Source organism: Westerdykella ornata (genome assembly GCF_010094085.1).
Source record: "Westerdykella ornata strain CBS 379.55 unplaced genomic scaffold EI97scaffold_1, whole genome shotgun sequence".
Classification (NCBI taxonomy): Eukaryota; Fungi; Ascomycota; class Dothideomycetes; order Pleosporales; family Sporormiaceae; genus Westerdykella; species Westerdykella ornata.
In genome coordinates, this window is record NW_022986851.1 from 2428397 (window position 1) to 2455595 (window position 27199).

Genomic DNA, 27199 nt, shown 5'->3' on the forward strand with positions numbered 1-27199 from the left:
AGAACGTCCGAGTATGGCTGATACGAGGCGCAGTTGTGCGGGCGGGGCTAGGATGTAGTCGCTGTTGAGTGCAGCAGGAGTCTTTGGTCTGTAGTGCTACGTTAAGGCTAGTGAGTGTGTAGGAGCCCGTCGACCACAACGAATGTGCAGCGACGGCGATGGTCAATGATCCATCCGTCGATGCGGACTGGAAGCAGTGGACGTCTCCCTGTCGTCGCGAGTTGCGGATCTGCCAAGCCGTCCATGCCTCGCTCCGCGGCGGGCGGGGAGCTGTGTGCAGGTGGAGCGGTGCAGCAGTACGTCAGCGGCATCGATCTTGCAGAAGGGCTTCAATTTCGTGCCTTCACAAAAAAGCAACAGTTGAAAAGCGTGCCTCGAGGAACAGGGCATGTTGTCGCCGCATCCAGCAGCGTGACGCCGATAACCTCAGTCAGAGGTAGACCGTCTATCGTTTTAGTCCTCGAGCATTCAGGAACGCGCTCCCGACCCACGACGACTGTCGGAATCCGCCGACGACCAACTCCACCAGGGCCTGGACAGCTTCTTGCACCATCGCAACACGCCTCGAGGACTTGTCCCAGTGGACCAATTGTGTTAGTGGAAAGATCGTACCACGTCGGCCGTCTCCGACTCCGATTAGACCTCTGACTAGACTCTGTGCCCTCACTGAAGCAATATTAGAGAACCTGCATTTCTTGCTTTTATCCTTCAGATCCTTCTGACATATTGTTGATTCGCCTCTAACACCCGTTCTCTCACAATGTCTCAGCTAAGCTACGCACGCTACGGCAAGGACAACGTCCGCCTCTACAAGGTCGACAAGAACGAGCAAACCGGCGTCCACACAGTAGTCGAGCAAACTGTTCAAGTCCTCCTGGAAGGCGACATCGAGACCTCGTACGCCCCCTCTTTTAACATCGACGAATGTCTAGATTCTGACTTCCGCGCAGCTACACCCAAGCCGACAACTCCGTCGTCGTCGCAACCGACACCCAGAAGCAAACCGTCTACATCCTCGCAAAGCAGCACCCCATCAGCCCGCCCGAGAAGTTCGCCGCCGTCCTCGGAACGCACTTCATCACTCAGTACCCGCACATCCACGCCGCGCACGTCAAGATCGTGCAGCATCGATGGACCCGCATGACCGTCGACGGCAAGCCTCACCCACACTCTTTCCTCCGCGACGGCGCCGAAGTCCGCGTCGTCGAGTCCGTGACGAGGGAAAACGAGGGGATATCTCTCCGCTCCAAGATCGAGAAGCTGCTTGTGCTGAAGAGCACGGGGTCGGCGTTCCATGGCTTCCATCGCGACGAGTATACCCGGCTGGCGGAGACTTGGGACAGGATTCTCAGCACGGAGATCGAGGCGGGCTGGAAGTGGAAGCTGTTCAAGTCGCTCGCGGAGGTGGAGCAGGTGGATTTCGACGCCGCGTGGCAGGCCGCGAGGGATATTACGCTGAAGGTGTTCGCTGAGGACAATAGCGCCAGCGTGCAGGCGACCATGTACAAGATGTGCGACCGGATTTTGGCTGCTGTGCCGCTGGTGGAAGCCGTGGATTACTCGCTGCCGAACAAGCATTATTTTGAAGTTGGTATGTGTTTTTACGCTATTCCTACTTTTCGATGGCTATGCTTGCTAACCAATTTTTAGATCTGAGCTGGCACAAAGGCCTCAAGAACACCGGCAAGGACGCCACTGTCTTCGCACCGCAGACCGATCCCAACGGTCTGATCCAATGCACAGTCACCCGCAAGAGCTCCAAGGCCAAGTTGTAACCTGTGTTGGGAAGTGATGATATTTCCCTTCTGTTTCCGGTCTGGGATGGGCTACGATTGGATCCACATGTACATAGAGTAAGCTAAGCGTGCGGTCTTGCGGTAGTGAAACTTGTACGTATTTTCAGAGACATGTAATGGAAATGTAAACGTATATTTTGATGAATATTCTCTATGTCGAATGAAAAAAGAGGCATATCAACCATGGAACACCGTTGGTCTGATGTATGTTTGTGAAGTTCTACTGCAGCGGGCTGCGCAGTTGATTTTTGATATATAATAGGGATTTCAGTTGACCATTGTTCGAAATGTAAAACTTTTGCATAGTAAATCCTCTCTGCACATATGAATGTGTTAGGAAAACGATTGCCTCCACACCTCCACGCCCACCAAATAAAGATAAAAAACAAAACGACAATTAGATCAAGAAAGAACAGGACACCCCGCCGATCTTCTACTTCTCCTTCCTCGTCATCTCTGTGTCGTGGGTCAAAACGATTCATGAGTATTCAACGCCGCTTTGAGAAGCGAAAGAAAAGCAAAAAAGAGAAGATTGTAGGAATTGAACCTAAGCCGATTCGAACGGCTAACCTTCTGGAGATTCCGAATAAGACTGGAATCAGACGCGCTACCGTTGCGCCATAGGTCCTGTTGATGTAATATTTTGCAGTTTTGAAGTTTATAAGATAAGTGTGCTTTGGCAAACAAGGATACCTTGGAGGAAAGGATTTCAATGTTAGGATGGGTAGAAAAGCGCGGCGGGGCCCTTACCGGGGTGCGGGGTGGTGCAGGATGTAATATATCGTCTCTCGTGGGGCTTTGCAATCCCGTTTGCTAGCTTTTAGTAGAGATAACATCCGTCTTTGTCCCTGGTATCGCTTCCAGGTTTACGAAAAACCACAGTTCGTGTCCCAGGAAAATCGATGTTCGGTGTGATCCATACCTGAGCTAGATATCCGTGCGTTATCCTGGTTAGTTGTTGTTGAATCTATCGCTGGACGAGTGTCAAGGTAACCACCCAGCAAGCTAAGCAAGTAAGTGCAGGCGCACTCCGGGATAGGTATATAATCGTCCTCGCGGAGATAGCATTTCTATATCTTCTCTCATTATCAGGCCCAAGGACATAGAGATCACTGCCAGTGCAAATATCTCTCATCGTCAAGACCCATTCCCATGCTGACTCCGATGCATATGGCCATTTATTTACACTGCAAAGCCACTATGACGAACACGTCTTCCCATTCACACCCCAGTGATCCCTCACCCACTCCGTCATCAGCTCCGTGAAGCTCTTGCCAGGGAAATAATACTCCGTATCTTCCACATCGTACCTCTCCCCCAAATACTCTAGCGCCATGAGAATCCATTTCTCAATGAATTCATTGTAGATGAGGTCGACCGTTTCAGGGAGTTCCAGCTTCTCTCCCGCTTCAGCATGCTCATGTGTGGAGAATCCAACAGGAGCTTGGATACAATTCGGCACCTCGTAGAACTGAATAGGCGAATGCACTGTATCATCTCCATCTGTGCCAGCATCATCATACGTGGTGTACCCTGGAAAGATACTCTCATTGTCACCGGCAGACGAAAGTCGCGACTGCCCCTTCGCATCGACCCCCTGGAATCCGATCGAGCCGCGGGATGAAGAGAAGAATCCCGGCCGCAACCTCGCAGCCGCCATCTCCGGCGGATCCAGAAACACTTTCCCCTCCCTCAACGCCTCCAGAATCGGTCCCTCGCTATTCAGCAGGCGCAATACACGGCTCGCAGCCACATAAGGCACGTCCTTGATATATCTCAAGCCGCTGGTAAACGGCGAGACGAGGAATGTGGTATCTTTCGTGAATGCGCCTTTGAAGATGTCGAAACGGATACTTCCCGTATTGGTGATCACGAGAGCCTTCTTGCCAAGTTTGACGAAGCGTTCAGAAGTGCTGATGGTGTCTGGTAGCATTTCTTTCTCAAGCCAGGAAAATATGCTTTCTTCGTGCGGATAAGGGCGCCGGTTCACCCAGAAATCATGCGGAGCGCAGCCGTAGAGGCGGTTCAGGCTCAGCGCGTGGCGGGCCCGGTTGATTTGGGCGGATACGTTGAGTCCGTGAACAGTGGGGAAGCTGGATTCGTCTTTGCCGCTGTGATGGTGCATGGAGAAGAGATTGTTGTCGATGTACATGCGGGAGAATGTGAGTGTGGACTTCTGCGGTGTGGCAGGGACTCGCTTGGTGCCGCCCGTGGAGAGCCCAGAAATGGACATGAATCCAAGAGTCTCCATGTAGCGGCCGCTTTCCAAGGCCACGGATTTGTCGTCGAAGATCTTGTAGTCTCGGATGTGTGAGTGACCGCCGAAAAGCTGGATCGGAGTGTCCCAGTAAGCTTTGCGGAGGGTGGCGTACAGAGTGGCATACTCGTCCGAGCGTATGTCCACATGGCCGAAAACGATTATGAGATCCACGTCTCTATCACGTATGGCTTCTTTGAACCAGGGTTCTTCTACCGTGTCGCGGACTCTGTGAATGACGGTGTTTTTTGCATTGCGTGTGAAGTCAAAGATGAAGCCGAAGGCTAAGATCCGAATACCTTGATTCTTCGTCTTGAATTTCTTGAACCGAGGGGCCAGAGGCTGCAGCTCTCCCGTCTCGGGGCTGTAGATGTCCAGGTTGGAGGCGATGTAGTGGCCTTTGAAATCGGGAACTGTGTGGTAGTACTCTCCCTCCGAGGAGTTCTGCTTGTATAACTCATGATTGCCGGAACATATGAGATCGATATGCTGCTCCTTGGCTATCTCGTAGGTGAACTTCCCGCGAGGTTTCGAACTGTCATAAATAGCATTTCCTTCTATCCGATCGCCGGTGTCGATGAGCAATAAGTCCGAGCCTTCAGCATCGGCTTTGTCATGAAGATGTTCAGCGAACGAGATATAGTCGCCCCAATCGGCAGAGTACGAAGGCCTAGGAAATATTACGACGGTTGGCTTCTCGATGGTGTGGATTCTAGCACTTACTCCTGAAGATGCCCTCCCCACCAGCCGTGTATATCCGTTGTGTGCAAGAAGTTCAGCTGTCCCCAAGAAAGCTCACGCAGGGGCGCTGCAACCGGGGACGGGGCTGACGGTTGCGCACATAAGGCTAGCTGCAGGAGAAACGATGCAGCTATTATTAAGACGGTCATTTTGCTGACATTGATGATTCTACACAGGATCGCGATGTGGATCTTTGTCGTGTAGATCTACGGTGTTGAGTTGCTGGGTGCCTGCTGCCGCTTTTCATCCCAACTCATTCAGGTCGAGACCTTCTTCACCACGCGCTGATACGGAACTTCGATACCTGGACCTTTTGGAGCTGAGCGCACTTTCATCTGCTGATATCAACGTACCGAGGCAGGCCTGTGTTGCATTCCAAGTTGGGAGCGGCTGGGTGACGGTGCTGACTCAGCTATAAACAGCTCCAACCCCTGTTCGGTTCTCAACCCTGGTTCGCATTTCTTTGAAAAACATCACAGACAACGCACCAACTTCTTCTCATCAACCCAACCCGCCTCGCGCAAGCAGCTTTTCGTTAGTTGCACTTTGGAAATGCCTCCACGTCGATCTGCGCGTGAACCTCCCGCGAAACCCATCGATAAGGAAGTCAATGGGACTGTTACTGTCGCCAAGAAAACAACCGTCGCGAAAACTAAAGGCAAGAAGAGGGAGTCGCGTTTCGAGGATATTTCTAACAAGGGTCCAGTCACCGCCTCAAGAAAAAAGGCTGAGCCAAAGACAAATGGCGATACGACGACTTCTCTGAAGGGTAAATAAATCCCTTGCCTTCCAACTTGACATTCCGTGCTGACTTCCCATGTAGTCACGAAACGCGGTCGATCAAAGAGCACCGCAACCCCAACCCCTGCTCCGGAGGATATTGACGACAAGAAGGCCGCCGCAAAGCGCAAGAAGGACGAAATCGAAGATGAGGCAGAGCCTAAGCCGGCGCCCAAGAGGGTGCGAAAGAAGTCCGTAGAAGCCAGAGAGGTGACAAAACCGAAGCCGAAGGGCCCGCTGCGGCGCGGCAAGAAGGTCGAGATCAATCAGTTGCGCTACACCGAGCCGCTGAAGGTCTTCGTGTTTGGTGAAGGAAGCTCTGGCGAACTGGGCTTCGGCGCGACCAAGAAGGCCATCGACGTCAAGCGACCGCGTTTCAATGAAATGCTGACGAACCACAACGTGGTTCGCATTGCTACCGGTGGCATGCATGTTGTTGCGCTCACGAAGGACAATAAGATTCTGACTTGGGGCGTCAACGATAATGGTGCGCTGGGACGCGACACGTCCAACGCCGTAGTCAAGATGAAGGACATTGATGGTGCAGGATCCGACTCCGATTCAGAGGATGATCCCACCGGTGGCCTCAACGACCTTGAGGCTACTCCTACTGCGTTATCATCGGACCATTTCCCTGAAGATACCGTCTTCGTTGACGTTGCTGCCGGCGACAGCTGTTCCTTTGCTCTTACGACCGAGGGTGCTGTGTACGGATGGGGCACCTTCCGCAAGAACGAAGGTGTTCTAGGCTTCACTAAGACCATCAATACCGCACGAACGCCAGTCTACATCGACAGCCTCAAGAAGATTACTCAGATCGCCTGCGGCACAAACCACGTTCTTGCAGTTGACAAAGATGGTCATGTCTGGGCTTGGGGTAACGGTCAGCAGAACCAGCTTGGACGGCGCGTGATTGAACGCAGTCTTATAGAATCTCTGCTTCCCAATCGTGTGGGATTCCATGACTCTTCAGTAAAGCGGGCCAGCCAGAAGATTGCTCAGATCGCCTGCGGCGACTACCACAGCATGGCAATTGGTACCGATGGCCATGTATGGGCCTGGGGAGCGAATAATTACGCCGAAACTGGTTATCCTGACAACGCTGGAGAAGACACCGCGACCGTCCCGACACCCAAGATTATCCAAAGCCTTGAGGACAAGGATGTCATTGCTCTGGCGGGTGGCTCTCACCACAACGCCGCAGTGACCAAATCTGGTGAACTGCTGGTATGGGGACGTTGTGACAGCGCTCAGACTGGGCTTTCCGCCGAGAAGCTGAACGCCATCGAAGGTGACGAGAAACTGCTCAAGGGCGAGAACGGCAAGCCCAAGATTCTTATTGAGCCGACGCCTATCCCTGGCCTAAAGGACATCGTCATGGCAACCTGCGGTCCCGATCATACCATCGCGATCGACAGCGCGGGCAGAGCTTATTCGTGGGGTTTCTCCGCTAACTACCAGACCGGCCAGGGCACCGATGATGATATCACGGTCCCCACTCGCATCGAGAATACCGCGGTGAGGGATATCAAGCTTGTCTGGGCGGGTGCTGGTGGTCAGTACTCCATCGTCGCCAGCCAGAAGGAGAGTTCTTAACGGCGTGTTATGTGATGAGAGGGTGGCAGACCCTTGTAATCTTTCTCTTTTGGATTGATTTAATGGTGGCCTTTTCATGACATGGCGTTCCGGTGGGCTGTACTTTCAAGGTTTTCAGAGCAGGGGCGGGCAGCTGCATAGCGCGGGGTTCTGCTTCTCTGGGGTTGGATTGCCTATGTAAGGAATGTGTGTACCTACACTGTCCGTTTATGGACGATTTCTTATGAGGACGACGGAAAACCATGGGTCCTTTTCAAGATTGTGAGGAATACAGGTTGCTTTGCCCTCCAAGACATGCGAAAGGGACTCATCTTCTTATTATCTGGTGATGATTAGCAAGGAATTTGCTCGCGAGAAACGCATAGCTGCACCAGGCCACACCAAATCTTGCAGAGTTGCAGAGCATATCGAAGGCACCAAATAATCTTTCCATTGCGACAGGCCCTCAGACACCTAGCCGCACCAGATATTCCCGCCACCATCATTCCGTAAACCAGACCATAAACGCCGCGCAAATGCTATAGGAGTGCCCCGGTGGGCTTCGCCATCCTTCAATCACTCCTCCATTCTCAATGCTTGTTTCAAATCATCTCTGCCTTTGAATAGCCCGCTGTTGCTCGCGCTCTGCGGCGTTGTATTTGAGGAGCTTCTCGATGAGGTCGACGTGGGTGAGGACCATACGACGGCAGCAGTAGCGGCGTAGGTTGAGAGCGTCTATGGCATCGCTGGAAAGGACATTAGCTTCAGTTTTCTGTCACGAGATCGTACTTTGTATGGAAGGCGGCATGGTGTCGGGAGCGTGTCTACGGAGAAGGTGAAGGGCGGATGGTTGGATAGTATAGAAGGGAGTGATTTACCCGTCAGGCATGCCCTCGTCGATCATCTGAAGGTAGCGTTCCCAGAGGTCGCCGATGACCTTTATAGACGTTAGTAGATGTTCTTGTTTGATGGCGCCTTGACAGACTTGCGCACCTTTCCGCAGGAGAAGCAGCGCACAGGAATGATCATCTTGAATGATGTATCCGTTCGGTAATAAAGTCGTATTCGTTGCTCCCGTATATGCGCCGGCGCGAGTATTCGCGAAACAACAGTTGTGAGGCGTTGGTTCTCTATCTGCGCGCATCTATCAAAGAAATTGTGGTCAGGAAACCACCCGCGCGCCAAGCTCGGCGTTCGGTTCTTCCGCCGGTCGAGCAGGAGCTCGGACCGCTTCGTCTCAAAAATATTTCGAACTCTTGGCTTCGCGAGTATCCCGTAGTTCGCGGTTTCGCTCTTTTAACATCGCCATATACCCACGCGCTCGGTTTGCACAATCTTGTCATTGCCATTCAAATATGGCGCCTGCAACTGAGTCGCCGGCTTTGAAGCGGAAAATGGAAGGGGCGGAGTCGGCGAGGAAGAAGGTTAAGATGACGAGGAAAGATACTGTGAAGACCGAAGACGTTGCGACGCCGAGAACGCCGGAGAAGGAGGAGACGAATGGAGTTCATGTAGGGGATCAGAGACCTTCTACTTCTCGGAAGCATAAGAGGAAAGGGAAGAAGGAGGAGACAAGCACGGATGCTGCCGCCGTTCCTGCCGCTACGCCCGCCACTAAGAGTGGAGAGAAGATGGTGAATGGAACACCGCAGACAAGTACCACGGCATCGCTCTCGAAAAAGGAGAGGAAACGGCAAGCTAAAGCAGCAGCGACCTCAGCCGCCGCAGGCAAGACGCCAAACGGTACCCCGCACGAGACCCCGAAAGTGAAGGAACATCAACAGACGCCGTCAGTCAGGAATAGAAAATCAGATGTACAGCAGGGGATTGCGCACAAGAGCGAGGCGTCAGTGACGAAAACAAGGGAAGAGGAAGGTCTCGCCTCACAGCAGCACTCAACTCTTGCGAAACCGAAAAGCAAGAACAAGAAAAAATCGACGTCTCTTTATTCGATGATCTCCATGGGACCGCGTTTTCTACGTCAAGATCCTGTTTTCACGGCCGATGAGAAACATGTTATCTTGTCTGATGATAAATCGCTTAAGGTGTATGAGGTCGAAACTTCAACCCTCGCCCAGTCAATATCAAAGCCCTCACCGTTTATATCCGCCTACGCTCTGTCCGCCTCAAATACGAATCAAGTCTATACCGCAAGCGCTAGCGGCTTGATAAGTCTCTGGGACTGGACGCTGGGTAAGATCATCGGACGCTGGGACGTAGGGGCACATGTTCGGAGTATCAGCGTTGTCAAAGACCCAGCGACCAACATGGATCTAGTCTTCACCCATGAAACATCCTCCCGGCACAACGTGATCAACGTTCACGCTCTCCGGACGCGTGAGCAGGGTGCACCTACAGAGCTCAAGGAAATCTATAAACGAAAGAGGTCCAATATCAGTGGGTTCCAAGTTCTACTAAGCGGCAAGATCGTAGTCGTCTCCGTCGATAAGTCGATCTTGGTTGGGACGCGCTCTGAATCTCACAAGTCTGCTCTGCAGGAGTACGTCTATGTGTGGCGCGAGTTTCAGACTTCGATGCGTGTCACTGCGTTTGATGCCTATGTACGCACACCGTCGAACCCGGAAGGCAAAGCATCGGCGACGAAGTCCAGAGATCATCTTGATCTCGTAGTGGGCGATCAAGAGGGTGCTATACTGTGGTTCGAAGATATCCTAGCGTCGTTTGCGAGATTGGAGAAGAGCCGCAAGGAAGGCGCAAGGTCCAACACAGACCTTGATATGCTCAGACCCAAACGTCTTCACTGGCACAGAGAGGCCGTGGCTTCCGTCAAGTGGTCTCGCGATGGTAATTCCTTCTGTTTTGACCAACGTATCCTTTCCGCTAATGTATCCAAGGCAACTACTTGATCTCTGGAGGCACAGAGACTGTTCTTGTTTTGTGGCAGCTGTCCACAGGCAAGCAGCAACACCTACCTCACTTGACTGCCGAGATAGAAAACATTGTCACCTCACCTTCGGGTGCATTATACTTGGTGAAACTGGCAAACACCTCCGTCATCGCGTTGTCGACAACGGAATTGAAGCCCAAGATGAACATAGTCGGAATACAGGCCCAGCGTGTCGAGACCGGCAAAATTTCCCCACAGCGAGATCCCGAGCATGACCGGACTACATTAGCAAAGAAAGTGCCGATGGTGGTTGATCCGAAGGATCACAATCAGGTGCTTTTTACGGTACCATCCTCTCAACCGTCAAACGAACAGGGAGGCGACCTCCATGAGCCATATTTGCAAACGTTCGGCATTGCGAGACAACAGCCCCTCTCCTCTCAGGCCCTCACCCGCAACAACGCCACCGATCCAAATATGGCCCCAGATGGGAAACGGATAAAGGAACCGGATGTCCAGTTTATGCAGATCAGCAATGACGGGAGATGGCTCGCCACGGTGGAGGAGTGGATGCCCCCTCGCGCTGATACCGACTACCTAGATGAAGGATTGCCGGATTCCTACGAAAAAGAGCTCCTTGCCCGCAGGGAGATCTATATCAAGTTCTGGCGGTGGGATGAGAAGAACTCGCAATGGGTTTTGGAGTCTCGCATTGACTTTCCACAGACCCACAAAAACACCGCCGAGTATTTGAAAACTCCTGTCCAAGATCTCATTGCGGACCTCTCCTCCCCCGGATTTGCTACCGTTGGCCAAGATCATACGGTGCGGATATGGAGACCTAAAAAGACGAAAGACAGGTCCGTTACTTGGTTTTTGAAACGCTCGATTGAGGTGCCCTGCAATGTAGGCCGGCCTCGCTTCAAATGGGAGGTCCAGTGGAACTGCCGTCTCGCTATGTCTTCGGATGGGTCCCTCATGGCGGTGGGCGTGTCCGACGGAGAATTCGGCGTCATCCACCTCATAAATGCTTTTACAGGAGAAATCATACATCATGTCACGACACTCAACCTGGCCCAGATATCTTATCTCGGCATAATACATCGCCACCTGATCGTCGCCAAACCAGACGGTGTCAGTCTCTACGATGTCGGTAAATACGAGAACACACCCGTCGAGCGGTCCGGGACTATCGGCGAACTTGATGCCTCGCTTGTTCGTTTCGCCATCAATCATGAGACCAGGACCTTTGCCATAGCATACCCGAAGTGGAGTAGCGACAACCGGATAGTTGGATCGACGATCTCCATCTTTGACCATTCGAACCCGAAGCCGCGCTGGGAATCGACTCACCCACACTTTATTCGAGCCCTTTGCTCCACGAATGGCTACGAGGGCTATGTGGCGTTGGACTCCACTGGCACTCTCATAGTCATCAGGCGTGAAGCCAGCGATCTACAGATTACTGCAAGCTATCCCGATTTGCGACGACGACAAATGGTTGACTCTTCCTCTTCAGAGCCTGTGTCCTCTTCAGAGGAGATTGAAGAGGCGGGTGAGGAGCACACTGGGACAGAGGCAATTGACACCCTCGCAACTGGTGATGGGCTGTTGCCGGAGAACGACAAGCCCGTTGTCACGGCGGAGCAGTTGGCGGAAGCGGTTGGTGCTGGGTTACCGTCACATGCTTTGCCGCCCGTCCAGGACATGTTTGATGCGGTTTTCCGATTATATTCCCGTAAGCCTAGGGTATCACAGCAGGGCTCCTGAGGGTTGTTGATGAAGAGGCCGTATATAGCCTTGTAGAATCAGATGTTCTATGCTGTAATCACGATCATTCTACGCCGGCGATGATCACGTTCGACAAAAGCCCTACCCTGTGCTTCCTCTGTAGGCTAGGTTGACCACTCAGTGCAACTCACCTGGCTATGACTTGATTTAGCCATCAGGGGTAGTCCGCTGTGAGGCTTGTTATAGCTAGATAGCGGTGCTGTGAAGCTATTCGTAAGGTTCTTTATATGCCTGCACCTCCAAGGTGCTTTATTGGATGTATAAACCTGTAGTACCCAACTGAACACCCCTCAGCACTTCCTCCGGAGGTTGAAACGACTATTGAGCGCAAGCTGATTGGCAACAACCCGTTTAGCCCACTCAGGAACTAGTATGTAAGCCGTTAATACCTGGAAATGGAGCTGATTGCATAGGCTTTCGTATCCGTGCGACTCCTAGCTGTTCAATCGGGCATAGAAAACGGCAGTACTGAGTAGACAGACTGTAGGACAGTATATTGTATCTACCCATACTCCGTCATCCAGCGACAATTTCACCCCATTTTCTAGATGGTCAAAGTGCCGTTTCTCTTCTTCAGCCGTCATGCGGTGCAGCGACAGTTGAGCTTTCACCAGATGCCGAAGCTTGGTTTTTCCAAACAATAGGGGGAGTCTCCGAGCACGAGCAGGGAAATAGCAGCAGCTTTTCCTTGGATTCCAGTAGGACCATTAATGAGGATAGCGGCACATATGTTCTTGAATACATGTGCCCAGATTGGCAATGACTGCTCTTAGTTGGAGTAGGCGGCGTGCAAATCTGCCTCTCTCGCCATTTCGGCGTAGACAGAGAAGAAGGGGAAAACGCAGGAAATCGTACCTCTCCGCCAGATAGGTTGTAATATAATACGACCAGGTATATGCTAGGAATTCCCAAGTCAGCATAATAAGGACTCTCAGGTTGCTCAAGTGTGAGTTCAAGAAGCACCAGGGAAGCCGCCTGAGTGCATTAAAGACATAGGCATACACAGATACGTATAGTAGGAAGTCTAGTGATGTTTTTACTTATAGCAGTATTACGTAGTACTCAATTGAGTGCCTACATTAGGAAATCTAATTTATAGAGGGAGTGCAGGGGGATGAGCATTCAGACGTGAAAAGTGGCAGTAGACAGCGGAAAGTGGGATTGCGCATCATTACCAGAGGAAACTACTAGTAGATTTTGATAGTCTGTGAGACAACGGCGGCAAATGATCGATAATATCTTGCAATATCTGTTGAAACATCTGGGTGCCAATCGATCAGAAAGGTCCTAGCGCCGCGCGGCAACTCTGACACCTTCCCCCTTCACTTTGTCCACAACTCCCCCTCTTCACCTGTCATTCGTTATCACCAAGCGAATAATAGTGGGACACTTCAAAGTGCTCCTTATCTATTTTCGCTCGACGACAAAGTCTCAGCTGGAGGCGACTCCCGCCCTTTCCATTCTTACCCCGTCTAGCCAAGTCTGCCGAGAGTTTTCCATAGGCGACGTGCTGGCAGCAAGGAAGTGAGGACCTTCTTTCCATCTCAGTGTAGTCAAATGTCTGGAGCCAAACTAACGGTGACATTGCAGCTACATGAATATACCAGTGTAACCTACTCTTTTAAGCAATTCAGTCACATGCGATGCATATACCCATGCTGTAGTACGCATGCCACGACACCTGCCCAGCTGAGCCGGATATCAGGATGAATCCTCCACTCAGACACCTCTGGAGGATCCACGTTCAGTCCTGGCCTTGAAACAAAACCCCCAGCGCCGTAGGGTAGCCGCCTTATGAGGCAGGTCCTGGGACACTGTGACCAATCAATCGACACATCAACCCTTGATGTTTGCTTTGCTTGAGGCGCATCCTAGCTGGGGTCCGTGCCGCAACCGCCAGTATGCGCTTGAGTAGCGATTTGGGCCTCTGTCCGACGACATATATTGGAAGTTTCCTTCAAGATGGATGGCCTCAAGTTTTGCATTCTTGGGTTTTGCTGCTTGATGCAGCTGAACATTCCCCCTTCTATTTCGGCCATCCAGAGTCACACAATAGCACGACCATCATGGGCTACGGTATTACCCCCGCAATACAGTGCGTTTACAGTAACTGATAATTTCACAGGGGGATCATTGACGCTTTTGAATGGGTCCCCTCACGACTGGGTACTAAGTGGCCAGCATTCGTATCAGATGGACACCTGGAGTTGGCCCACGATCAATGCAGGGAAGGCAACCAAGGTTTACATAGAGTTTGGCCTGAAAGGGCATACTGGTGATGATGCTGGGGAAGCATATTACAACATCGCCGGGACACCAAACAAATTCCAAGTACTTGCACGAAAACCGTCGGACTTCAAGCTGACGATACACCTGGACGGGTTGGCGACGAAGACGAGCCCCCAAGGTTCCAACATCGATCTCGGCTTCCGGCATGATGCAGCTGTCAATTGGATCCTATCTCAAGACGAAGCCGGGAACTGGTGGTCAAACAGCGGCACACAGACGGATTGGATGCAGCAGAGTATGGGGTCGCTGGCCAATCGAACTCTCCGACACATCGCCATGCCAGGCTCGCATGATGCCGGAATGTCCACCTTCAGGCCTGGCACTGTAGGAGCACATTTTGCGAATACACAGACGCAGTATCTGGACTTTTACCAACAACTCATGCATGGGTCGCGGTACTTCGATTTACGTCCCGTCATCTCTAACGGCCAATGGGTGGCAGGACACTACTCTGAGGTCGGTGATATCTGGCTCGGAGGAAATGGCCAGTCGATCGCGGACATTATCACACAGATCAATGACTTCACCCGCAACTACAAAGAACTCATCATCATCAACCTCAGCCACACCCTAGACACCGACCACGACTACCGAGACCTCACCCAAGACCAGTGGAACGACCTCTTCAACACCCTTAAATCCATAAACAACCGCTTTACAGTTCCCAATCCCGGAAGAACAGACTTCACGCAGAGCGTGCTCGGCGACTTCATCACCGACCGCGCCTCCGTCTTCATCTTCGCACAGCTCCCCCGCGGTATCTCCCTCGGCGACTTTGCAAATCAAGGCTTCTACACTCAAGACAACTTCCCCGTCTACGACTCCTATTCTAACTCCAACGACGCCGGCACCATGCAGCGCGATCAGCTCTCCAAACTCAAAGCCGAGCGCAACATCGTCGCGGATGCCTCGCAACGGAAAGACCGCTTTCACATCTTCTCGTGGATACTGACCCAACAGCCCGAAGACGTGCTCAACTTCGACCGCGCAATCATGAACCTGGCGGCGGGGGTCGCAGATCCGCTGGTTAGCGAGGCGTTCAATGCGTTTACGCCAGAGAGCTTTCCGAATGTGCTGTATGTGGATGCAATCGGGGTGAGGGATAAGCCTGTGGTGTTCCCGTTCGATAAGCCGAGGAGTGTGGCGACGAATACGGATATCGTGGCGCTTGCGATTGCGGTGAATAATGCGATGGCGGGGAGGAATCCGTATGTTACGAAGGGAAGATGAAGGTGTGGGTGGGTTAAAGGGGCCATGTGTTGGAATTGGATTGTTCATGACATGATGATACCCAGCGAGTCTGCGGGCATAACTCGCATATATGTTAAGGTGCCAGGTACTGGTCAGAGGGTGCGTGGTAGGAAGAAGCTACGGTAGAACGAGAAGGAAAGTGTTACGAGGATATCAGCTTATTACAGCAAGCGCGAAGAAGCCTGTTTATGTTCGCTTTGGTACACCGACCCTCACTCTTCTGACAACAATCTTTCTATCTTTACAGGTCCATCTCGGCTTCTCGCTTTGACAAGAAACATTCACTCCATCTTTAGCGTGGGAACATATTCAGTAAATAACTGTCGAACCCATCCCGTCACCGCGTTCTCGTCCCCAGGGGAAGATTCCAGGGTATGTGAACACGCTGAACACAAGAACCATTACATTCTCACAAGGCACTGACGTTCACACGACACGCAGCAGCTCTGACCGACCCAAGTCTCCAGTCCAACCCGAATCTCTATTGAGTCTACTGCAATCACCTCACCGATTGGTTCAACGCTATTTCCTTCCCAGCGTATCGCACAACTTTGTCCGTCCTCGGACCCAGAGAACTGCAGAAGCACCAGGAGCAACGGGGACTCCCGCAATAGCCTCACATTACAACTTTCGGCCTGCCGATCCGCACTCGGTCTTTTTGCTCTGCAGCGACCAACTTCGCCCTAACCCTTCGGTCTACTATCCCGCCAACAGTTCATGGATCTCCGCTTCCCATGGCCCTCCCAAGTCGGAATCCAAATCCATCTCAGATCCGTCGCTCTGCGCACGCGCCTGGAGAATCTGCAAAGAACAGTCGACGGCTATCGCTCCACCATCTCGACCCTAAACTTCCTCCTCCACCGGGCAAAACAGGAACCATCGTTCCGCAGCCGCTATCCTTCCTTCGTCGCGGACGCGGAAGGGCAAATCGTCTTCTGGACGAAACTCCGGGAAGCCATTTCCGACAGCCTTGAACGTCTTCTTTATGGAGTCGACCACGAGGGATATTTGGCATATTTGATTGAGCTCGAGCACCGGACCGACTTCGCCGAAGTTTCGACCGCTGGACTCGTGGAGAACGGTAGGAAGTACGCAACCTTGATTGAGGAGAATATGCCCAGGGTAGTGTGGGAGGGACATGTGGCGGGGTCGTCCAGAGATGCGTGGGGGTTCGCAAATGCTTTGGTGAGGCATGGCGTGGGCTTGGTAGTAGAAAGGGAGAAGGATAAGGATGAGGTTGGGGATGAGTGGGGAGGGGTCGGACAGGAAAAGGATAAGAAGGATGGAGCGAATCGATGATGGGGACGTGGAGGGGAAGCCTTGATGAGGGAATGGAAAAGAAGGAGGACGATATAGGTTGATAAGCGGGAGAGGTTTGGTATAGGGGCAGATAGGCGATGTGTAAGTGGTGGGATTGGAGTGGGCGGGTTGGAATGACACATGCTTGGGATAGAGAAAAGCGAGCTCCGGGTGAACGCGTCGGTATATGCAGCGCGAACTGCGGCCTTGCTGCCGGATAGAGTACGCGTATGTCGTCAGAAGACATCCTTATATCACTGATCGCAGTAACGTTCATGCTATCGGTGCAGAAAGGCAATGAATGTTATAAGAATAAGAAGCTCGGTAACAGTGCTCCATTTGGTATCACCCCTTTGGTGTCAGAAACCACTGTCCTAGCTAAGCGTCCATTAAAGCAGGATATAGTCAACGTTGCAGAGTGCGGACTGGTACGGGACAGAGACGGAATACTAACATCGATGATGTATTACCTCCTAGTACAGAGCCCGCAGCCTGCCTGCTTTTTACATTGCCATAAAGGCCATAATACACCAGATAGCATATGATTTTTCCGCTCACGTATCCCGCAGGGCAGACCCGACATTCGCCTCCTTTTGCCTTTTCCTTCCGTCGAGCCAGAGCCACCCTCTACTCTTGACGAAAGTCCGCCATCGCAGGAAATCCGTCGACATCCCAGTGTCATGCCCACACCGTCAATCCCATTCCCTTCATGCAAGCCACTATGCGAAGGCCACCATGCACACGTCCATCCTCAAACACCTTCGCACATCCCCGAACACCTCTCTCCTCCATACTCAGTCTCACCCACAACCACTTCCGAACCCCACCCACAAACACCACCACAGCCAGCCAAAGGCAGCCAAAGCAGCAAAGCAGCTTAAGAATCTAAAGCATCTAAAGCAGCTTAACAGCGACATCACCATCCCCCAACGCGACGGCCCTCTCTTCCAACGCCCTCAACCCCTTCCTCAACAACTCCAACCCTTTCTCCCCTTCAACCTTGCACACGTCGGCCAACGTGACGGCGAGCACCTCCAAGGCACCTACTTTCTCCCTCTTCCTCTTCCCCTCATTGCTTCTTGCACCATTACCATTCCCGACAGCCCTGCCACTCTCGGCATTACGTTCGCCAGTCTCCACAGCAGTCTCGACACCACTCTCCACATCAATCTCCCACGAACACCACGCCAACCGCGCCATCCGCACCGCATTCACCTGCAGGAACCTGCGCTCATCGCTAACCACCTCGCCTTCCTCGATGCTCTTCTCCAACGCCCACATTTCGCGCCGCATGCGCAGCCACATTTTCACCACCGCGTCGCGCGTCGCGTAGCTGAATGGGCTAGTGGTTCCGGCGGCGGCGGCGGAGGAGGTGCTGGAGGAGTAATAAGCGATGCGATCGGGGGAGTGCCATTCTTGGTCGAGGAGGGAGAGGAGCATGGGTTCCATGTCCATTGGGTCGAGCACGTTCGGCGGTGTCGTTGGGGAGGCGGGGAGGGAGGACGGGGTGTTTGGTGTTGGCGGGAGGGGGGAAGGGGTGATGGCGGCGAGAGGAGGGGAGGCGATGTCGTAGAGGAGTTTGATGAGGAGGTCTGCGATGAGGAAGCGCCGGTGGGTCGAGGTTAGGGTAGATGTCGGTGTAGTTGCTGCAGATACTGACGTCGGAGGAACAATCGGAGATAGGGTTAAAGGTGGAGCAGATGCGAGGCGCGTCTGCGTCTGCTGCTGGATGGGAGCGGCGGCGGTATTGATATTCGCGAGCACCGGCGGGCCATTCGCCTTCTTAGCTGTCGTCTTCGCTGCATTTCGCTTCTCCTTCTCCTTCTCCGTCACCTTCCCATCACTCCTCTTCTTCTTATTCCCCTCCTTCCCATTAACAAGCCCCGGAGACGCAGCACGTTTCCTACTACCCATCTTGCCAGTCCCGCTCTTGCCTGCACCTTCTACCGCTCCTCCACCATCCAGTTTCGCTTTCTCCCCCGGCTCCGCATTCCTCCACATGTCGCGTTCGCGCTGGCGGCGCTCGGCGATGGCGACGTCCTCGTCCCTTTCGGCCTGGGCGCGCTGCTTGGCGTGCTGGTTGCGCCGCGTGTTGAAGGCCTTCATGAAGATGGCTTGGTGGAGGTGGAGGCGGATCCTGTGACAGAACAGAGACGTAGGTTAGCATAATCCATGTATCAAAAACCAGAACGGTGAAGGAAGCTTCAAACATGCAAATAACCCAAACGAACAAGAAAAATGAAAGACTTACAACTCCCCATCCCCCTCCCTCCCAACAACCAACCTCCTCGTCAAGTTCCTCCCTCCAGGCCCCTTCCCCCAAACCCGCTCCCCAAACCACTCCATCAAAAACCTCACCTCTTCCCGAATCGACTCCCGATCCGCCGCCATACCAACCAACTCGTCCTGCGTCAAGGGCAACTTCATCGCCACGGCTTTAATCTCCTCGTGCAGCTTCGTCACGGTGAGCGAGTCCCGGTGGACCTTGGGGTCGATGTCCAGGGCGTCGAAGACGGAGGATAGGGGCACGGGGCTGTTGTTCCAGAAGCGCGACCATTCGGCGGCGTTCCAGTGGCGGGTGAGTGGGAGGGTGGTGGGAGGGCGGGATGAGAGTGCGGGTGCGGGTGCTGCGGAGAGGGTGGATGGCGCGCGGGGAGTTGGAGGAGTGTGGGAGACGACGGATTGGGTAGGCGGTGCAGCTCGGTGGTGCTGGATGGTAGCGCCCTGATGATTGGACCGTGGTGGAGCAGCAGGCGTCTGCAGCGTTGTCTTCGTCCTCGTAAGTACCGGGCCTGCATCAGGGCAAGCATTCCGGGCGTGAGAAGCAGGACCCTTTGCAGACTGCTGAATCGTAAGAGTCGCATCGCTTTTACTCAGGTCCGTCGACGCCCTCCTAGCCCCGGGAGAAGTCGTACGTTCCCGGCTTGCACCCTCCAAAGATTGCTCACGCAAGCAAGTCTGATCGTAATGATTCCACACATCCTCCAACTGCTCATGACAACGTTTGCAGTAATAACCGTCGAGGCCACCTTCCCAAATCGCGTCCGACGAGTCCAGGGTGTCGTCGCAGTCGCAGCAAGAAACTGTAGCTGGCAATGTCTTCGTCTTCTTCGTTTGGGCGGCCTGTCCTTCGGCGGCGGAGGAGGAGGTGGTGGTGGAGGAAGCGGGATCATGCTGAGCTTGACTTCCATCATTTCCATCCACATCCATACCCTCTTCCTCTCTATCTCCATCCTCATCGCCAACCTCCTCTCGTCCTTCAGAAACCTCCTCGTCCCACGGATTCGGACTAGCAGAAGCATCTCGTTCATCTCCCTCTCCCTCTCCATCTTCATCTCCGCTTTCATCTCCATCTTCATCGCCATCGTCGTGCTGCTCCATCGCCATACCAGCGTCACGGTGCTGCTCTCGCAAATATCCTCCAAACTCCTCATGCCCAGCACCACCTTCCCCAGCAGCAGGAGCAGCACTCTCCCGCCTCTCACCACGCGCCGACGCGTCAACCCCATCACTCATCTCTTCCATCCTTTTGTCTGGCGGACCGGAGTTGTACGCGGAGGCTTCCCGAGGAGTAGGAGGAGGAGGCATCAAAGTATCCAGCCGATTATAAGTACTTCCAATCTGTCGAGACCGTGGTTATATCGTAGTAGCAGAGGTTGTTGCGGAAGGTTGAACTTCTATCGACTCAGCCAGAAGAGGGGAGAACGTCGTGCTCAAGTACCCGCGCCGCAATGACCAGAAAAATTTTCACCCTGCTCCTTGGCTCATTAGAAAACCGACGCGTTGAGGTACGCGTAGGTAGGGTCGGTGAAAGGGTCAGTCGCGTCGAAGGAGAAACTCGGTATGGCTAACGGAGGTGGCTATGATGGGGCAGTGGTGAAGTGAAGTGGTGAAAGGCGCACCAAGTCCACAAGCCCAAGTCACTGTCCCTAGTCTGGATAGCTGGAGCGGCGGTATGACAGGTAGTCGAATATGGTGAAAGATTCATCTCTATCATGATCCGGCAACACAAGAATAGACTCTAAAGAAAAAAAGAAAAAAGAAAAAAGGAAAAGGAGACGAAAACCGACGACCATAGGAAGCCAGGCAGGGTATATGAGAGACGTATGTGACCAGATGTGAAGAACCTAGCTGCGAACGCCCGACTGAAAACAAAACCAGAAAGACAATAAACCTTTTCTACGTTTCGCTAAATGGTGTCATGACCGTCTTTTCTCCCTTTTTCCTTTACCTTTTCTTCCCAGACTACTAATGCTCAGGCTCAAACCCTTTCGGTGGGACGTTCTTCGTATTGGGCTTCGTCTCCTTCGCCTCCTTCGCCGTGTTGCCCGTCGCCGACACCTCTTCCGTCACTACCGGTACCTCCTTGGCCTCATTCCCATTACTCCCCTTCTCTTCCGGTCCATTCCTTTCCGTACCCTTAACTTCTTGCCCCTCCCTCCTCTCCTTCCCCAGAACCGGTTGCTCCGCCACCACACCTTTTGCCTTCGCCTTCGCCTTTCCCTTCATCTCAATGCCACTCGCCCGCTCCTCCTCCAACCTCCACGCAATCCGATCCGCCGCCCGAAGCAACATGCGCCCCTCGTCCAGATTCCTCTTCGTCATCTCCCTCACCTCGGCACTCCCCGCGTTGCCCCTCACCTGCTCCTCAAACATCCTGATCTCGCCGACAAGTTGCTCGCGCAGCTGATTGGCCTGCGCCAGCGCCCTCTTCGGCTCTACCCTCCCGACGCTCTGCCGCGCGTGATACTCCGGCACCCAGGCCTGCACATCCTGCTTCTTGGAATCCAACGCCTCTCGGTGCTGCAGATACACACTCGTGTAGTAGAGGCGGCGATTGACGTCCTCGAGCGCGCTCATGAGGCGCGCGAAGATCATGAGCCGGAGATGCGCCTCGGCGGAGCGGAGTTGGCGTTCATCCTTGTCCGGGAACTCGTTGAAGGCTAGGTCTCGTCGATCGCGAGCGAGTTGGTGGGCTAGGAGATTCAATTCGGCCTTGAGGGATGTGCGCGACTCCTCGAGGTTGGCGAGTTCTTGTGACATGGCAGGGACGTCAATCGCGCGGAGGGAGTCGGCGTAGTCTGTGACGGGGAGGTAGTATGGCTTGACCTGTTGCGGCGCTGTCTGTGCTTCTGTTGGGGTTTCCGACTCAGGCGCCGATGCAGTAGTGCTGTCTGTGGGAGGGGAAAGGTAAACAACCAGTCCGTATTTCTCCGGCGTATCCACCGCCTCCTCCGGCAAACTCGCGGCGCGGAAAATCCCATTGAGGACGACGTATGCCTGCACCGGCACGGACAGCCGCGTCAGAAGCAACTTATCCCAGTAGATGTGGTGGAACTCCAGACTCCGTCGTCGCCGCCATTGCTGCATGACCGCCACAGCCTTCTGTCTCTCGCCCGTATACTGAAAGTATGCATTCGATCCCGCGATCCCTACAAAAGCCCCCATATTGGCCATGCCCATGCAGCGAGTCCACCAACGGAGCGGACTCCTTTTCAAGAATAACGACGAGACGAGGCCGATTCCCAGGCCCATCCCCGCGCCGGCCAGAAACCCGTCATCGACGGTATACTTCTCCGTCCTCTCCCAGAGCTTCCATTCCACGGGGACATTCAGTACAGCGCCAATGGGCTTGGTGAATTCGTGGTGGTGGTAAAAGTTGACCGCCGCTCCTATCGCCGCACACCAGATCCCTGCCTTTGCGGAGGCCCTGATGAACAGCGCGGGGACGGGTAGCGTATTCGGTATCCCGACTCGCCGTGCGTAGCCTGAGGCATAGCTCGTGTATCCGGCGGCGAGGACGGTGGAAGCGACGACGGAGTTTGTGATGGTGGCATTAGCGGCGAGGGGCTCGGGACGTTTGGGGGTAATCCATAATTTATTCTCGCCTTCAGGGGCCGTTAGTAGGTGAGAGAGTCTGGGGGCGGCGGACGTACCGGGCTGAACGAAGAGCCTCACGACCATTTCGGAGGGGATGCACTACCGCCCAGGAAGTGTGGGAAATGAAGGTTGAGATAGGGAGTGGATGCCGGTGCTATACATGCCAGCAAGCAGAGCGTCGTAGTAGCCTTGTCGGCGTGGATTGTCAAGGATGCCGGGAGGATGAACGATGAGAAGAAAGGTCTAGAGTTCCAGTGTAATCGGTGGCTCGAGTTACACACAGTGTGGCTCGGCCAGGGCTGGGCAGTGAGGGCCAGGCGTGCGCAACTGCAAAGGACCAGGAGACGGCCCCACCCGCCGCGTCGATCATGGACCCGGAGTGAAGCGGATGACGAGGGGTTGATTGCAAAGATTCGCTCTCCCTCACCGGAATCGATGCCATGCAAACGCTCTTTTTATTGGAAGATTGAGTGCTGGTGCGTGCGATGGATGCTCCTGCTTGTAAACAATATCCGCATCGGCAATACTCCGGTCGACTGCCTACTTTCCAAGGTTGGTTAGTACAAATAGGTCATCACGTGCATAGGCCCAGGTAGGTATATACTATGTACAGATCCTAGAGACCGCCCGCGTGTTACTGTACAAGCACCTCCTGGAAACACCGATGCATATACCTCAATATACGAATTACAATGTCTACCTGCAGTCTACATTCAACAGCTATGAAAAACATGCTAGCCGGAAAGCAACTGGCCGCTGCTGGTATATGAAGGGAAACCAAACCAAAAAAGCCGGAACCCAGAACACCGCTTTTGAGGATATCTCGCACAGACAAAAGGAAAGATGATGGCATGGCAGCCAGCCACAGGTGAAATCCAAGCCCAATCCGATCCATATCCAATCCAATCCAAGCCAAGCCCAGTCCATCCCATCCCAGCCCATCCTAGATTCCCAAGTCAATGATACAACTCTCTCAACGCTCACCACCACCTTCACCACCTCCCCCCTCCGATACAAGCAGTCCTACCGCTTACTCATCGAAATCTTCATATCCTCGGACCGCAAAAACTCAAACACACTCTCATTCAACTTCTCCAACCCCTCCTTGAACAGATTCTCCGTCCCCTCCGTCTTGGTCATGGTCGCGAACGTCCTGCAGAGCAGATCCTCGGGCGACAGGACCACATTGCCCACGTCCTGCGTCTTCATGGCCTTCCACTTGAGCCGCATGACGCGCAGGTCGTTCATGGCGAGGAGGCGGTCGACCATTTCCGACGGGCGCACCCCGGGCTTGGATTCCATGGCGTACTGGAGTTGGATGATTTTCCAGCGCTCCTGGATCCAGGCGTCGAGCACGCGGCCTTGGAGGTCGAAGAGCGGGCCCATTTGTCGCCGGAAGTTGTGCTCGTTTTGCTCCCAGATGTACTGCAGGTTCTGGAGCAGGACGCTCTCGTCAAAGGGCGTCGAGTCGCGCGGGAAGAAGAAGTGCATGAGGTAGCCGAGGAGCTCGCACTGGCGGAGCGTCATCTCGGATTGGGTCACTGGTCGGGGGCTGGGACGGTGGTGTGCATGGTGGCCATTTGTAGGGGCTTTGCTGGGCACATTAGAGGGAACTATGTAGGGTGCGGGAAGGCCATTCGGCGCGTGTTGAATAGCGTTCGCGTGGAACTTGGGCTGGAAATTGGAAACACCAGAGACGGGCGGTATACTGTGAGAATGAAAAGCTTGAGGGTGTTGAGAAGGCGGGGTGGCCTTCGGCGTGATGACTCTGTGAGCCGGGTGGTTATGCTCGGATACAAAGGAGATATCGGTCCTGTGCTGGGGCTGAGGGTGCACGGCGGAAGGTCGTGGGGGGCTAGGTTCACGTTGAGGTGGAGGCTGGTGGGATACCGCCTCATGATGCCCGTTGGATGGGACGCGGATATCTTGCATGAGGTGATCTGCCGTCCCATTATAAGGACTGGAGTAGCCGTGCGGTTGCTGGGCAAGTGGGGGTTTAGGCGAGTTGTTCGACTTGATCACCGCGAAACTCCCAGAGTTGACGGGCGCAATAGTCGAACTAGGCTCTCCTGAGCTTGCAGCAGGTGCCGGTGCACTGCGCGGTGCCAACACAGGGCCAGAGATTGTGTGGATGGCAGGCAGCGTGGGGCCAGCAGACGAACTCAATGTACCGGGAGCACTGGCTCCGGCGTCTGCTGAGCCGCTTGGTCGGCGGTTGATAGCAGCAAAAGTGTGAGGAGGGGTATGATTTGGTCTTGCATTGCCATTGAAAGCGGCACTTTGGATGGGCGGAAGAGTCCTGTCAGCATCAGGACCTGGTGTCATGCTACCATGACGAGTCAACAGATAGGAGTCTGGCCCTGGACTACGTCTCAGGCCATCTGCACCGGGTTTGGCGGCCAGCGACCTTCGGGGGCTCTTCCTCTGAATCGGCAAGGCGGTGCTCTGATGCGAGCGCTTGCGAGAACCCGAGGATGGAGCGGGAGAGCCCTCTTCATCGGATACTGACATGAAGGCGGAGCTCTTGCGCTTCTGTAGGGCTCTTGGCTGCTGCGCGCCTCCTTCGGTGGCGGGCGTGGCAGTGCCTTCATTCGCAGGAGTAGTCACAGACTGCGGAGTAGATAGAGGAGACTGTGAAGGACTTAGACTGGCTCGTCGCGATGAATTCGGGCGGTTCACCACTAGTTCCTGCTTCTGGACGGGAGAGTCGACGTCCATTTCCGTGACGTTTTCATTGTCCTCTCCGACAGGATGCTTCTTGAGCTTCCTGTTGCGGATCCAGTAGCAGGCCTTGATGACGACCCAGCGTTGGAGGTGTGTTTTGATACTCGAGTTGGATTAGCTTCTTGGCGAGAAACATGGGTTGGGGGGAAGAGCGCTGGCCAGAAGGGGAGCACAGGGTTGCTGGGGGACGCGCGGCTATGAGAGGAGAAAGAATAAAAGAATAAAGGCTGGTGCATCATGGCTGGCACTTACATCTCTCTGTCCTCGGGATCTTCGTAGTAGAGGTCCTTGTAGTAAGTCTTCCTCATGGGATCCGGGGTAATCAGGCGGCTCCGATCCGCATCCCTCCCCCATATCTGGGGACCCAGATGCTCGAGGAGGTCGTCCAGCTCCTTCTCGAGGCAATTGGGGTTGGCGGCAAAGTCGAGCAAGGCATCGCGCTCCTGGGGCAGTTCCTTGCTGAGCTGCTGGACCCAATTCGACAGCTTCTTGAACTCGGGCGCGTCAAACTTTGGGATTCCGCGATTGGTGGTCGAGGCGGTCGGGGAGAGGCCCAGTCCCAGGCATTCCGTGACTTCGCGGATGGTCGGACTGTGGCTGCTGAAGACGGTGATCCATCTGCTCCGGTCCCAGCGTCCAGGCGGTGGAAGGAGGTCGGTTGGCATTCTTTTTTCCAGGAGGGAGTCTTTCTCTAAGCGTTGTGTTGTTTTCCTCGGTCGGCCGAAGCGGCGGGACTCGCCACGGTAGCGAACAGGTAGCGAACCACGTAAGGGATGTTTGCGATGGCCTCTGGGGTTCCCGTCAGGGGCTATGCATCGAAACAATGTGGGCTGGAGAGGGAGGGTATGGATGGATAGCAGAGGTGCAATTGGGAAGAATAATGGTGAAGAAGGAGGAGTAAGAGAATGCGAAGGCTGCAAGTGGGACCGGGCGAGATTGGAGTTGACGAGTGTCCAGGCTGGGGGGGGGATGAAAGGGCCTTACTGTAACGCGGGCTCGTTTAGGGGAGGCTAGCGCAAGCGCCAGACTACTCTAGGGGCGCCGGAAGACAAGTTGGAACTGGGCTGACCACTGAGCAGTCACCAGTGCCGCGAAAACGGTAGCCCGCTATATTGTATTGATGGTACGGCTGGTACCGCGCAAGAAGGAATTATATCTCTCAGCTGTGCCTTTGTCTATGCCGTGCGTCTGTGCTTGTCCCAATAATGTGCTTTATGGGTATTGTGTCAATGCGTGTGCGCGACGAGTGCAAGAGAAGTGCAAAAGAGAGAGAGAGTGTGTGTGGATGACACGTAGGCGGGAAATGATAGGATGATGATTAGTCGTGTGGCCTGCCTTGGGAAAATGCTGCCGGGGCGCAGGAATCATAAGAATTATGGCTCAGGAATGGCGGACAAGTTGGGCATGGGCATGACGCGCCCCAAATCTAGGAATATGAGGATGAGTCGCGCAGGCCGAGTGAAAGTTACGCGGCAGCCACAATTGGCCAGCCGCCATCCCTTAATCAGGGTGTACCACGCAGAGACTATGGGATTATGGGGTTTTAATCAACCACGCCCTATAGAGGGTACAAGGGCTCCAAGGCCCTCCAAGGCCCTCCAAGTGCGCGCATATCGCACCATGTTCTTATTAGTAGGATCATGGCTTGTCAGGCGCTGCTAATTCGGGTATCATGCGCCGCGCTTATCAATCATTGTCGAATATGTATCCACTCCGTACTCCGCAAGTACCTGCTCCGTACCGACCGTACAGTGCCTTTCTCTTCCCGGTGACCTGTCGTTTCCGTTGCCGCTCTTACCTGCTGCTTATTACCGTCTATCCCCGCCACCAACATCCTCCACGTCTCTTCTTGTAGCTTCGTCACCATCAACTGGACTACCTAGTAGTCGATAGCTCGCCTCCAGCTTGCTCTGTTGATGATGACAATAATGGTGATGATGATGATGATTATGCGCCGTCCTCTTGTTT

General features: G+C 53.9%; 11 protein-coding genes and 1 non-coding gene across 12 annotated transcripts; 5 read left to right on the plus strand and 7 right to left on the minus strand.

Moving 5' to 3' along the window:
• The first annotated feature begins 35 nt into the window (after nucleotides 1-35).
• On the plus strand, nucleotides 36-756 carry EI97DRAFT_31355 (uncharacterized protein). Its single transcript, XM_033794625.1, has one exon. It carries the CDS (start codon nucleotides 166-168, stop codon nucleotides 646-648), a length of 483 nt encoding a protein of 160 aa, XP_033659042.1. The 5' UTR covers nucleotides 36-165; the 3' UTR covers nucleotides 649-756.
• On the plus strand, nucleotides 601-1817 carry EI97DRAFT_31423 (uricase). Its single transcript, XM_033794634.1, has 3 exons — nucleotides 601-897; nucleotides 951-1591; nucleotides 1651-1817. The coding sequence occupies exons 1-3, from the start codon at nucleotides 761-763 to the stop codon at nucleotides 1773-1775; spliced, it is 903 nt and encodes a 300-aa protein (XP_033659043.1). The 5' UTR covers nucleotides 601-760; the 3' UTR covers nucleotides 1776-1817.
• Nucleotides 1818-2338: 521 nt separating this feature from the next.
• Nucleotides 2339-2424, minus strand: EI97DRAFT_t10. The gene has a single exon. It is a non-coding gene; the product is annotated as a tRNA-Trp (tRNA).
• Nucleotides 2425-2840: 416 nt separating this feature from the next.
• On the minus strand, nucleotides 2841-5143 carry EI97DRAFT_429526 (ser/Thr protein phosphatase-like protein family). Its single transcript, XM_033797459.1, has 2 exons — nucleotides 4777-5143; nucleotides 2841-4723 (listed from the first exon to the last, which is right to left on the minus strand). The coding sequence occupies exons 1-2, from the start codon at nucleotides 4941-4943 to the stop codon at nucleotides 2995-2997; spliced, it is 1896 nt and encodes a 631-aa protein (XP_033659044.1). The 5' UTR covers nucleotides 4944-5143; the 3' UTR covers nucleotides 2841-2994.
• EI97DRAFT_390239 (RCC1/BLIP-II) lies at nucleotides 5007-7547 on the plus strand. Its single transcript, XM_033796219.1, has 3 exons — nucleotides 5007-5452; nucleotides 5501-5563; nucleotides 5618-7547. Exons 1-3 carry the CDS (start codon nucleotides 5347-5349, stop codon nucleotides 7168-7170), a joined length of 1722 nt encoding a protein of 573 aa, XP_033659045.1. The 5' UTR covers nucleotides 5007-5346; the 3' UTR covers nucleotides 7171-7547.
• Nucleotides 7329-8288, minus strand: EI97DRAFT_429528 (uncharacterized protein). The gene is made up of 3 exons (XM_033797460.1): nucleotides 8143-8288; nucleotides 8028-8086; nucleotides 7329-7895 (listed from the first exon to the last, which is right to left on the minus strand). Exons 1-3 carry the CDS (start codon nucleotides 8176-8178, stop codon nucleotides 7757-7759), a joined length of 234 nt encoding a protein of 77 aa, XP_033659046.1. The 5' UTR covers nucleotides 8179-8288; the 3' UTR covers nucleotides 7329-7756.
• A 492-nt stretch (nucleotides 8289-8780) lies between these two features.
• On the plus strand, nucleotides 8781-11767 carry EI97DRAFT_368422 (WD40 repeat-like protein; the record flags this gene model as incomplete). Its single annotated transcript, XM_033795136.1, has 2 exons — nucleotides 8781-9954; nucleotides 10005-11767. 2 exons carry the CDS (start codon nucleotides 8781-8783, stop codon nucleotides 11765-11767), a joined length of 2937 nt encoding a protein of 978 aa, XP_033659047.1.
• A 2087-nt stretch (nucleotides 11768-13854) lies between these two features.
• On the plus strand, nucleotides 13855-15307 carry EI97DRAFT_454693 (PLC-like phosphodiesterase; the record flags this gene model as incomplete). The annotated part of the gene is made up of 2 exons (XM_033800569.1): nucleotides 13855-13864; nucleotides 13914-15307. 2 exons carry the CDS (start codon nucleotides 13855-13857, stop codon nucleotides 15305-15307), a joined length of 1404 nt encoding a protein of 467 aa, XP_033659048.1.
• A 369-nt stretch (nucleotides 15308-15676) lies between these two features.
• EI97DRAFT_31528 (uncharacterized protein) lies at nucleotides 15677-16945 on the minus strand. Its single transcript, XM_033794645.1, has 2 exons — nucleotides 15749-16945; nucleotides 15677-15700 (listed from the first exon to the last, which is right to left on the minus strand). Exon 1 carries the CDS (start codon nucleotides 16902-16904, stop codon nucleotides 16095-16097), a length of 810 nt encoding a protein of 269 aa, XP_033659049.1. The 5' UTR covers nucleotides 16905-16945; the 3' UTR covers nucleotides 15677-15700; nucleotides 15749-16094.
• Nucleotides 16946-17415: 470 nt separating this feature from the next.
• On the minus strand, nucleotides 17416-20545 carry EI97DRAFT_31538 (uncharacterized protein). The gene is made up of 2 exons (XM_033794646.1): nucleotides 18879-20545; nucleotides 17416-18764 (listed from the first exon to the last, which is right to left on the minus strand). Exons 1-2 carry the CDS (start codon nucleotides 20213-20215, stop codon nucleotides 17522-17524), a joined length of 2580 nt encoding a protein of 859 aa, XP_033659050.1. The 5' UTR covers nucleotides 20216-20545; the 3' UTR covers nucleotides 17416-17521.
• Nucleotides 20546-20875: 330 nt separating this feature from the next.
• EI97DRAFT_454696 (uncharacterized protein) lies at nucleotides 20876-22591 on the minus strand (the record flags this gene model as incomplete). Its single annotated transcript, XM_033800570.1, has 2 exons — nucleotides 20876-22515; nucleotides 22564-22591. The coding sequence occupies 2 exons, from the start codon at nucleotides 22589-22591 to the stop codon at nucleotides 20876-20878; spliced, it is 1668 nt and encodes a 555-aa protein (XP_033659051.1).
• Nucleotides 22592-23156: 565 nt separating this feature from the next.
• EI97DRAFT_429532 (uncharacterized protein) lies at nucleotides 23157-26173 on the minus strand. The gene is made up of 2 exons (XM_033797461.1): nucleotides 25484-26173; nucleotides 23157-25334 (listed from the first exon to the last, which is right to left on the minus strand). Exons 1-2 carry the CDS (start codon nucleotides 25894-25896, stop codon nucleotides 23531-23533), a joined length of 2217 nt encoding a protein of 738 aa, XP_033659052.1. The 5' UTR covers nucleotides 25897-26173; the 3' UTR covers nucleotides 23157-23530.
• Between the last annotated feature and the right edge of the window lie 1026 nt (nucleotides 26174-27199).